This window comes from Rhinatrema bivittatum, chromosome 4 (assembly GCF_901001135.1).
Source record: "Rhinatrema bivittatum chromosome 4, aRhiBiv1.1, whole genome shotgun sequence".
NCBI lineage: Eukaryota > Metazoa > Chordata > Amphibia > Gymnophiona > Rhinatrematidae > Rhinatrema > Rhinatrema bivittatum.
In genome coordinates, this window is record NC_042618.1 from 83,760,834 (window position 1) to 83,772,634 (window position 11,801).

The window sequence follows — 11,801 nt, forward strand, 5'->3', positions numbered from 1 at the left end:
CCCCCAACCGATGCAGTGGTTGTCGCTGGTTCCTCTGAGGAGGAGGCCTTATCGATGCTGGCGCTGCTACCACAGCCTGTAGTCCCCATACGACTTTGCCAGAGCCGGCACCAGTGCCTATGCCCCTGAATGAAGGCCAAGCACCTAGGGCCCCATCCACTGGGGATTACAATGAAAATGAAGCGCCTTATGATTCCTGGGGGGATGACACTGCTGAATCCTCCTTAGAGGACTCGGAGGGTCTCCCCTCGGAGCCCTGTCCTCCAGAGGAGCGAAGGAAGTCTCCCCCTGATGACCTGACCTTCGCAGGTTTTGTGCGGGCAATGGCAGAAACGATTCCATTTGTTAATGACTGAGGATGCCGAGCACAAGATGCTGGAGATCCTTTAGTTTGTGGCAGCTCCTAAAGAAGTCATGGCAGTCCTGGTGCATGAAATTTTTGATTTGCTGTTGAGGATTTGGGAGTACCCCCTCACGGTTCCTCCTGTTAACAGGAAGGGCGGACAGGATTTACCTCATCCAACAGGCTATTGGATTCGAAAAGCGCCAGCTGGCACACCAATCAGTTGTAGTCTAATCCACTCTCAAGAAGGCCAAGTGCTGTCGAACCCATGCCTTGGCGCCCCCCAGGACAGGATCACAGAGTGCTGGATGCCCTTGGGAGAGAGGTTTTTCAGGGGCCTATGCTTATTGCCCGCATCACCACCTATCAGCTCTACATGAGCCAATACTCTTGCAACCTCTGGAAGCAGGTGCAGGAGGCGGCCGAGCGGCTGCCTCAACAGCAGCAAGACACCTTTCTGTCACTAGTGCGTCAGGCCTGGAGTGCGGGAAACACGAGGTTCGTTCCGCCTGTGATTTTTTCAAGATCACAGTGAGAGTCTCTGCAGCAGGAATCGGCACCTGCAGAATGGCATGGCTGTGGGCCTTGGCTTTCCAACCGGACGGAGGTACAAGAACAACTCGCTGACCTGCTGGGCATGGGAGAGAATCTCTTTGGAGATAAGGTGAGGGATGCAGTGGCCCAGTTACAGGATCACCATGAGATCCTCCAGCAACTCTCCACCAGCATTTCAGACCCGCCTTCCTCAGCCAGGTGTTCAGCGAGACAAGGGCAGAGGAAGTCTTTCTACCGCCAGAAAAAGTACTATCCTCCGCCCTCTTGCTCCAGTTCCCAGAGGGTGTGCTCTTACGGCTGTTCCAGGCAGCAGGGAGCTCCCAAGCCCCAACCGGCACACCAGCAAAATCCTGGGACGGGATTTTGACTGAATGGTATATGACGAGTGAGGTTATCAAATTTACGGATGATACAAAATTATTCAGAGTAGTTAAATCACAAGCAGACTGTGATACATTACAGGAGGACCTTGCAAGACTGGAAGATTGGGCATCCAAATGACAGATGAAATTTAATGTGGACAAGTGCAAGGTGTTGCATATAGGGAAAAATAACCCTTGCTGTAGTTACACGATGTTAGGTTCCATATTAGGAGTTACCACCAAGGAAAAAGATCTAGGCATCATAGTGGATAATCCTTTAAAATCGTCAGCTCAGTGTGCTGCAGCAGTCAAAAAAGCAAACCGAATATTAGGAATTATTAGGAAGGGAATGGTTAATAGAACGTAAAATGTCATAATGCCTCTATATCGCTCCATGGTGAGATCGCACCTTGAATACTGTGTACAATTCTGGTCGCCGCATCTCAAATAAGATATAGTTGCAATGGAGAAGGTACAGAGAAGGGCAACCAAAATGATAAAAGGGATGGAACTGCTCCCCTATGAGGAAAGGCTGAAGAGGTTAGGGCTGTTCAGCTTGGAGAAGAGACGGCTGAGGGGAGATATGATAGAGGTCTTTAAGATCATGAGAGGTCTTGAACGAGTAGATGTGACTCGGTTATTTACACTTTCGAATAACAGAAGGACTAGGGGGAATTCCATGAAGTTAGCAAGTAACACATTTAAGACTAATCGGAGAAAATTCTTTTTCACTCAACACACAATAAAGCTCTGGAATTTGTTGCCAGAGGATGTGGTTAGGTGCAGTTAGTGTAGCTGGGTTCAAAAAAGGTTTGGATAAGTTCTTGGAGGAGAAGTCCATTAATGACTATTAATCAATTTTACTTAGGGAATAGCCACTGCTATTAATTGCATCAGTAGCATGGGATCTTCTTAGTTTTTGGGTACTTGCCAGGTTCTTATGGCCTGGATTGGCCACTGTTGGAAACCTGATGCTGGGCTTGATGGACCCTTGGTCTGACCCAGCATGGCAATTTCTTATGTTCTTATGGTAGGGAGCATGAGCCAGCCACCCATACCTGAGACACTGGACCCCCCCTGCGGTCGGAGGTAGGCTACAGTTCTTCGCGAACCAGTGGCCCAGTATGGTACCGATTGAACCTATTGGGTGACCCTCCAAATTATCCTCCGTGCCCGTCTTGGAGGCAGATACTGCATCAGGAGGTACCTACTTAATGTCCAAAGTGGTCAAGCCTGTCCCACCAGGGTAAAGAGGGCAGGGATTCTGCTCCCTGTACTTCCTGATTCCATAGAGAACAGGGGGACTCCGTCCCATCCTAGTCCTAAGGGCCTTGAACAGTTTTCTCAAAAAAGAAAAGTTCAAGATGGTTTCCCTGGGCACACTTGATTGTTCTCCTGCAAAAGGGGGATTGGCTGTGCTCCCTCGATTTAAAGGACGCATTCATGCACATAGAGATCTTTTTGGTCACAGGAAGTCATGGGATAGGAGGTGATGTCCTTTCGTGGATTACAAACTGGTTAAAAGACAGGAAACAGAGAGTAGGATTTAAATGGTCAATTTTCTCAATGGAAAAGGGAAAACAGTGGAGTGCCTTAGGGATCTGTACTTGGACCTGTGCTTTTCAATATATTTATAAATGATCTGGAAAGGAATACGACGAGTAAGGTTATCAAATTTACGGATGATGCAAAATTATTCAGAGTAGTTAAATCACAAGAGGATTGTGATACATTACAGGAGGTCCTTGCGAGACTGGAAGATTGGGCATCCAAATGGCAGATGAAATTTAATGTGGACCAAGTCCAAGGTGTTGCATATAAGGAAAAATATCCCTTGCTGTAGTTACACGGTTAGGTTCCTTATTAGGAGCTACCATCCAGGAAAAAGATCTAGGCATCATAGTGGATAATACTTTGAAATCGTCGGCTCAGTGTGCTGCAGTGTCAAATCAACTTCCTGGAGTTCTGGGCGATCTATGGGCTTTCAGAGATCGTCTGACCAACAAAATTGTCCTGATCCAAACCGACAACCAAGTGGCGATGTGGTATGTCAACAAGGAGAGAGGCACGGGATCATATCTCCTGTGTCAGGAAATGATCCAGATCTGGTCCTGGGCCCTGTCCTGCGGGATGATGCTCAGGACCATGTATCTAGCCAGAACGGAGAATGTGATAGCGGACAGGCTGAGCTGGGCCTTCAGACTCTACAAGTGGTCGCTGAACCAAAGTGTAGCAAACCGGATCTTCCACCTCTGGAGACTCCCAGATGTCGATCTGTTGGAAGGTGACTCAGTTCTGTTCCTTGTACAGCACAAACTGTGAACCAGCCTTTGACGCCTTTGCCCACCATTGGGGCAAGGGTCTTCTGTACACATATCTCCGATTCTTCTGGTAACAAAAGACTCTCTTGAAGCTTCATCAGGACTGAGGGACTATGATTCTCATAGCTCCTCAATGGCTGAGACAGGTCTGGTTCCCACTCCTTCGAGAGTTGTCCATCCAGAGACCAATCAGACTGGGGACTTCCCCGGATCCCATCACACCACACAAGATCAAGGCAGCTCCAGGATTCCAACCTCCAGGCCCTGGCACTCACAGCCTGGATGTTGAGAGGCTGATTCTGCAACCTCTTGATCTCTCTGCTGATGTCTTGGGTCCTGGTGGCTTCTAGGAAGCCTTCCACTAGAAAGTCCTATGGACTGAAGTGGAGGAGGTTTTCCTTGTGGTGTGAGAAAAAAGCCCTAGATCCATTCTCTTGCCCCCCCCCCCCCCCCCCCAAAAAAAAAAACAACCCAAAACTGCTTGATTACCTTCTGCACCTTTCGGAGGCTGGCTTAAAGACCAACTCCATTAGGGTTCATCTCAGTACGATTGATGCTTACCACCACAGTGTAGAGGGTAAGCCCATCGTTGTACTTTTTATGTGAGGCCTGCTTCATTGGGGCCTTCCACTGTGTCTTTGGACTCAACGTGGTGCTTGCACAGCTGATGAAAGCTCCTTTTAAGCCACTGAGTACCTATAATCTGAAGTACCTGACCTGGAAGGTCATATTTTTGGTGGTGGTTACTTCAGGATGCAGGGCCAGCGAGCTCCAGACCTTAGTGGCTTATCCAACTTATACCAAGTTTTATCATGACAGAATGGTCCTCCGTTCCTGTCTAAGGTGGTGTCTGATTTCCATCTAAATCAGTCAGTTGTCCTGCCAATATTCTTTCTCAGACCCCATTCACACCAAGGCGAATGAGTACTGCAGTGTGGTCTGCAAGAGAGCATTAGCCTTCTCTCTGGAGTGGACAGAAGCCCATAGACAGTCCACCCAACTTTTTATTTCTTTTGATAGGAATAAGTTTGGGGTTGGCGTTGCCAAACAGACACTGTTCAGTTGGCTAGCAGATTGCATCTCCTTCTGTTTCGCCCAGGTGGCACTGCTTCTTGGGGGTCATATCAAGGCTCATTCTGTCAGAGCCATGGCAACGTCGGTGACTCACTTGCGAGCAGTTCCCATGGAGGAGATCTGCAAGGCTGCGACATGGAGTTCTCTCCATACATTCACATCCCACTACTATCTGGACAGGGATGGCCAACATGATAGGTTCAGCCAGTCTGTCCTCCAGAATCTCTTTTGAGATGTAGAACCCAGCTCTCCCTACTTAGGGCCCGTTGTTTGGGTTCAGGCTGTCTCCCCCTCTGTTACCAACAGCACTGTGGTGTCTGTTGGCCCTCCTTTTTGTGTTGGGGAGCAGCCTATAGCTAGGGATTTACCCATGTGTGAGAACTGCCATCCTGCTTGTCCTAGGAGAAAACAGAGTTGCTTACCTGTAACAAGTGTTCTCCTAGGACAGCAGGATGTTAGTCCTCCCAAAACCCACCCGCCACCTCACGGAGTTGGGTTTCTCCTTTGGTTATTATTTTCTTTAACATAATTCTATGTTAAGAGGGATGCCACGTGGATTAGGACATGCTGGGCATGCTCAGTGTGCCTAGTCAAAGTTCTAGAAACTTTGACATAAGTTTTCTGTGCCGGGCTCCATCGGGTGAGGACTAACATCCTGCTGTCCTAGGAGAACCCCTGTTACAGGTAAGCAACTCTGCTTTAATCAGGGACAAAGTATTTGATGGAATGGAGATGGTGCTGATGACCCTGTAGGGCATCTTTAACTATGATCATTGTTTTCTGTTACCAGGAGCCATTAAGTTTAATGACAGACTGAGTGCTGAAGAGAGCTGCAGTCTTATTGAAGCTCTGTCAAGGTGCTACTTACCATTCCAGTGTGCGCATGGGAGACCCTCCATGCTGCCTCTTGCAGACACAGACCATTTGCAGTCAAAGATCCAGGTACCAAGCACAAAGATAAGAGAAGGAAGGTTGTCACTCTGGCTTCACTTACATGCGGAGGGCAGAAGATGCTGTGAGGCTGAAAGAGGTGGCAGCAGAGCTTTCAGACTCTGCTTAGGAATTGTATGGATTTTCTACAGTTGTATATATTTGAAATGCTACATTAGGGGTTTCTTAGAGCAGCTGCCATTTCTCTTTCAAGGAGGGCTGCAACCAGTTCTCCTCAGCTGCTTGCTGATTCAGAGATGTGAAAAGGCCTGAAGATGGGGAATGTAAGGGGCCTTGGGGCAGTCTAGTTTTTCTGTAGGACAAATCTTTACTATGCATCCCTTTTTCTTCTAGTGCAAATCTCTTGCTAGGAAGTTCTTCATGCTTGTGTGAAAGAAGAGGGCCCCAGTGGGAGGGCTGGTCTGGGCATGATATGGGTGGGAAGCTTCATCCAGCTCTCTGTATGTTGTTTCACTAGGAGAAGCCACCACCCAATCTGAAGAGGCTCCGAAAATTGGTCAAAGCATGGCAGCTCTTCAAGCAGTGAAAACAACTGTCCTCCCAATCATGTATTCATCAGAAGGTGGCAAGAGAATTTGGCCAGGAAATAAGATGTAGGCTTCCATAAGCCCAAGAGCCAGTCAAGAGTATAGAAGAGAGGCCGTAAAACTTGAGGCTAGTATTGCTTGTGGACTGAACTCACCGACAGCAATGAGTATTTTGTTCATTATATTAAAGAAGCCCTGAGACCTTTCCTAGAGAGTGTGTGTGATCTGTATTTCTGCATCCTGTCACCTAACTTTTCTATAGTGAATATGCAAGAGAAGCCTGGTGTATGCATTTCTATCTTATGCATATTCATTTTAGCCATCCTGAAAAGCAGACAGTGTTGAGAACCAATGCAATAACGTATGTGCCAGTGATAGCGAACCTTTCAGGTATACTTTGAACTAGCAGGGGTTGGGAGCCCCGAGCTTTGTTTCCCTTGCGGCCGATAGGCTGATAGCTGGTGGTCCAGCCCCCTCACTTCACTCCCCTACTGCCCAAACCCAGACTCTTCAAGAAAAGCATTTTGGTAGTAAAGTTTGGTTTAAAAAAAAAAAAAAAAAAGTTGAAAAATAAATAAATAAAAGGTAGTGAGAGGAAGAGCGGTGCCAGGAGTTCTTGGTTTATTTATTTATTTATTTATTTATTTATTGGTTTTTATATACCGCCGCTCATCAGAGATATCACGTCGGTGTACATAGAACAAAAATACGCAGTTGTGTGTACATATAACAGAATAATAATAGCTGAATTCAACAATAAATTAAAACAGTAAAATACAATATAAAGAAAGAACAACTTATTTAACGGAATATTAGATAGTAATATAGAGTAAAATAAATGTGATTGCATAAATGAATCTAGTATTAAGGCTAAAAAACTAGGGGTATGGGAGGGGTGGGGAGCAAAATGGAACAGGAGCAAAAAAGGGGAGCAAAATGGAACAGGAAGGGAAGAGAAAGGGTAAGGAAGGAAAGGGTTATATACAAATGTACAAAGGGCAAAATCAATGGATATAAGGGAGTAACAATAGTACTAGAATGACTAGAAGAGGAGGGCATAGTTAAATTAAAGGTGAGAGAAAAAGTGTAGAGATAAGATGAAAGATTGGCAGACTAAGAAAAGGGAATAATAGGAGTTAAGAGAGATCAAGAAAGTTAGAAACATATTAGAAACAGGAGAGTTAAGGGGAACACGGAAAAATCAAGTGTAGGCTTTAGTAAAAAGCCATGTCTTGAGCTTTTGCTTGAATGTCTTGGAGGACAGTTCAAGGCGTAGGTCAGTGGGCATAGAATTCCATAGTGAAGGGCCAGCTATGGAAATGGCACGAGCTTTGGTGGATGCATATTTAAATAGTTTAGGTAATGGGGTTTGTAGAGTAGCAATATAGGGATTTCTAATAGGCCTATTAGAATTATTGAATTGAAAGGTGTTGGAGGGCCAATTCATTTCTGGGTTGTGGAGGGCTTTGTGAATGAGTGATAATATCTTGTATTGTATACGGTAGTGGACAGGGAGCCAGTGTAATTTCTTAAGTATGGGAGTAATGTGTTCCCTTGTAGGTGTATTCGTGAGAATGCGAGCTGTCGTATTTTGTAGGATTTGTAGTGGGTTTATGGAATTTTTAGGCAGACCTAATAGTAACGCATTACAATAGTCAATTTTCGAAAAGACCATAGATTGTAACACAGTACGAAAGTCAGAGAAGTGAAGTAGTGGTTTAATTTTTTTGAGTGTGTGGATCTTAAAGAAACACTCCTTAAGAGTGGAATTAATAAATTTTTTGAGGGACATTTGATCATCTAATAGTACTCCAAGATCTCGGACTTGTTGAGAAAATTGTGTGTGTGGTGGAATAGTATGTAGTAGGGGAGTAGCATGTAGGGGGGGTAGGAGGTGAGATAACCATGAGTTCCATTTTTGTGGAGTTAAGGGCAAGCTGGATGGAGTTTAAGAGGTTGTTAATTGAAGTGAGTGTGGATTGCCAGATTTCCTACCTACCTGCCACCAAGGGTTTCCTACCTGCCACCAAGGGTTTCCTACCTACCTGCCACCAAGGGTTTCCCCTTGGTGGCAGGTAGGTTTTTACATTCTTGACAGCCGGGAGATGAAGTTTATTTTTAGTTGTATCGATTTCCCCGGGCTGGCCAGCAGTTTTTCTCGCGGCGGTTTTCTTTTTTTATCTCCTCGCCATGCTGCGAACAGGCTGCTGCACCCGATGCAGTGAACGGCTCCCCAATCCAACAGAGTCAAATGTCTGTGGCCGGTGCCTCTCTGGAGGGGAGGACAGCGCTGGAGGTCATGATAATCTCTATGGATGGAGGACTATTTAAAGAAAAATTAAAAAATGCTATTAAAAAAATGCTATAAAAATAATTTTTGAAGTATTAAAAAATGATGAAGGTAAATGATTAGAAGACCAGTTGGTGTCTTTTATTTAGAAGTCACACAACGTCAGGCTTGCTGACACCTTCTTAGGCTATAATTTAAAAACCTTTTGTTGGGTTCCACATTGTTTTTGAATTTGGTTGTTGTGGTTAACCGCTGACTCCCTTTGTTTAAGTTAGATAATTGAAATCTCCCATTATTACTGCAGTTCCAGTTTGGTTAGCTTCTCTAATCTCTCTTAGCATTTTATTATCCGTCTCACCATTTTGGCCAGGTGGACGGTAGTATACTCCTATCACTATTCTCTTCCCCAACACACAAGGGATTTCTACCCATAAAGATGCGATTGTATATTGAATCTCATGCAGGATGTTTATCCTGTTGGACTCTATGCCATCCCAGACATAAAGCGCCACACCTCCTCCCGACTGCTCCTCTCTGTCATTGCGATATAATTTGTACCCCAGTATAGCACTGTCCCATTGGTTATCCTCTTTCCACCACGTCCCTGAAACGCCAGTTAAGTCTATGTCATCATTCACTGCTATACATTCTAATTCTCCCATCTTACTTCTTAGACTTCTGGCATTGGCATACAGACATTTCAAAGTGTGTTTTTTGTTTGTATTAACATTCTGCTTTTCAGTTGTCAGGGATAAATTGGAATCTTTTAACTCAGGTGAGTTTTTAATTAGAGGCACTTGGACTACTTTTGTTATTAGTGGAACCGCTCTGTTCAGATGCCCTAATTCTAATGCTTCATTAGTATCCTTTGAAGATACCTCCCTCCGAACCATGTGCTGCTGAACGACTGTCGGCTTTCCCCTTAGAGCAGCTTTTAAAGTAGAACAATCTCCTTTTTAAAGGTTAGTGCCAGCAGTCTGGCTCCACCCTGGTTAAGGTGGAGCCCATCCCTTCGGAAGAGACTCCCCCCTTCCCTAAAAGGTTCCCCAGTTCCTTACAAAACTGAATCCCTCTTCCTTGTACCATCGTCTCATCCACACAGTGAGACTCCGGAGCTCTGCTTGACTCTGGGGACTTGTGTGTGGAACAGGAAGCATTTCAGAGAACACTACCCTGGAGGTTCTGGATTTAAGCTTTCTACCTAAGAGCATAAATTTTGCTTCTAGAACCTCCCTCCCACATTTTCCTACATCGTTGGTGCCCAAATGTACCACGACAGCCAACTCCTCCCCAGCACTGTCTAAAATCCTATCTAGGTCACACGTGAAGTCCACCACCTTCACACCAGGTAAGCATATTACCAGGCAATCTTCACGCCCACCAGCCACCCAGCTATCTACATTCCTAATAATTGAATCACCAACTGTGACGGCCGACCTGACCCTTCCCTCCTTGGCAGAAGCCCTGGGAGACACATCCTCTGTGCGAGAGAACAATGCACCACCTGGAGAGTAGGTCCTTGCCACAGGATCATTTTCTGCTGCACCAGGTTGATGATCTCCGATCATGAGATCTTCCTCCTCCAAGGCAGCACCAGAGCTGCTAGGCTGGAGTTGGGACTTGGCTGCTATGTCCATGAAGATCTCAACTATATACCTCTCTGTCTGCCTCAGCTCCTCAATTACAGCGGAACATCTCCGTCCTGTCCATCATACGGCAGGAGTACAAGTTGCATTTCCATAGAGTTCCACCCTGCTCTTCTCCATGTCCACAGTGGAAAAGAGTAGAGAACCAACAGATACTTCGAGTAGAGCTCTCTGCCCTCTTAATGGCTCAAGCATTCGAACCAGTCCCTCCAAGACAGCAGGGGGACATATTCTTCTCCAGGTATTCCTCAAAATACAAGGTCCCTATTTATGCTCACTAAAACTAATATTCAGATTTATTAATTAATTATTAATTGACATTTTATTATAATTTCTTCAACTGTATAAATATGTACTTAATTCATATATAAATATTTCTATAAAGCCTCCATCCATTCATCCCAATTCATACAAACTCACACAAACCACATCCCTATAACCACCATAAAACATCAATCCCTTGTATCTTCTTGAATATAAATTCTTAAATGAACCCCTTTTACTTTAACAGCATCAAAATGTAACCAATCCTTAAACCATCTTTGATTTTCATTTATACTACCCCTACTACCCCTAACTAATCAAGCTAGATATTTCACTTGGATGCAGCTCCATCACTGCTTTCTACATTAATGGTGGGGGTGGAAAGGAAATCGAACCAAGAGCTAAGAGAAACAGATAAGTATGAGAGAAAAAAGTGTGTGAAGCTTGCTGGGCAGACTGGATGGGCCGTTTGGTCGTCTTCTGCCGTCATTTCTGTTTCTATGTAAAAGTCATACAGTCCGATTCTTTGCTGCCGTACAGTCTCCACAATCCCCACTGCTTCCTGTTGCAAAGTACCCAAATCACCGTGAATGTTCCAACCGTATCACCTGTGTAGGCAATACGTTCCTTCGTTATGGGACATACAAACCGCCTTGATTTGCAACAAACAAAGATGTTCCTCATTCAGCAATACCCAATGCCATGGCATTTCGGCAGCTCATTCGCCACCTGCATCGGGGAAAGTATATATGTCGCCTTTATATTAAACAGCAAACATAAACGCTAATGTCCCAAAGGTTTAAGGTAGTGTATAAACGTGAATTCACAACATCATCTAGAGTACTTCTGATGAAAGACCTCATACAAGGCATACATTGATCAATGCTAGTTAGCACCAAAGTATACCGCCAGTATAATCATGGGTCTGTGATATGCTGATCAACTTTTTTTTCTTTTTTTTGCTCAAGTGAGTGTGTGGCCCATTTTAGACCCGTGTTTCATTATGCATAGTAGCACTTAACTTAATGGAGTCGAGGAACGCCAAGAACATGGTCGCGAGGTCGTATCCAAAGCCAAGCCCGACACGGACCGCGTTTCGGCTTCACAAGCCTTCTTCAAGGGCTGGAATTTTCTGTAAATGTAAAAATTATTTATAACATCATTTATAAAGGTAATCACCAACATTAAATCCCTGCAAAACATGGGTACTAACGTGACAATGCGGTAGTAGCATACTACAGCTGATACAGACAACTATACAGTGCTACCGGATGATCCTGGCCCTGAACTGCTTCGGCGTATCGAGGAGATGGTTGAGGACGGTTTCGCTTCGGGTTTTCTCTCTAAGAAAGAATTTTCTTTCTTAGTTAATAAATGCTACAGATCTCCCGTTATTTACATGCTACCCAAAATTCATAAGCACATGACCCAACCTCCAAGCAGACCCATCGTAAACACGATTGGGTCC

The 11,801-nt window shown here is 45.0% G+C and overlaps 1 protein-coding gene across 1 annotated transcript in view; it reads left to right on the plus strand.

The window, feature by feature from the left end:
- MLH3 (mutL homolog 3) overlaps positions 1-6,345 on the plus strand; it is a 126,368-nt gene extending 120,023 nt beyond the window's left edge. Inside the window, 2 exon segments of the mRNA XM_029598418.1 lie at positions 5,446-5,597; positions 6,064-6,345. Of these exon segments, the coding sequence (XP_029454278.1) occupies positions 5,446-5,597; positions 6,064-6,132 (221 nt within the window). The 3' untranslated portion in view covers positions 6,133-6,345.
- Positions 6,346-11,801: the final 5,456 nt, after the last annotated feature.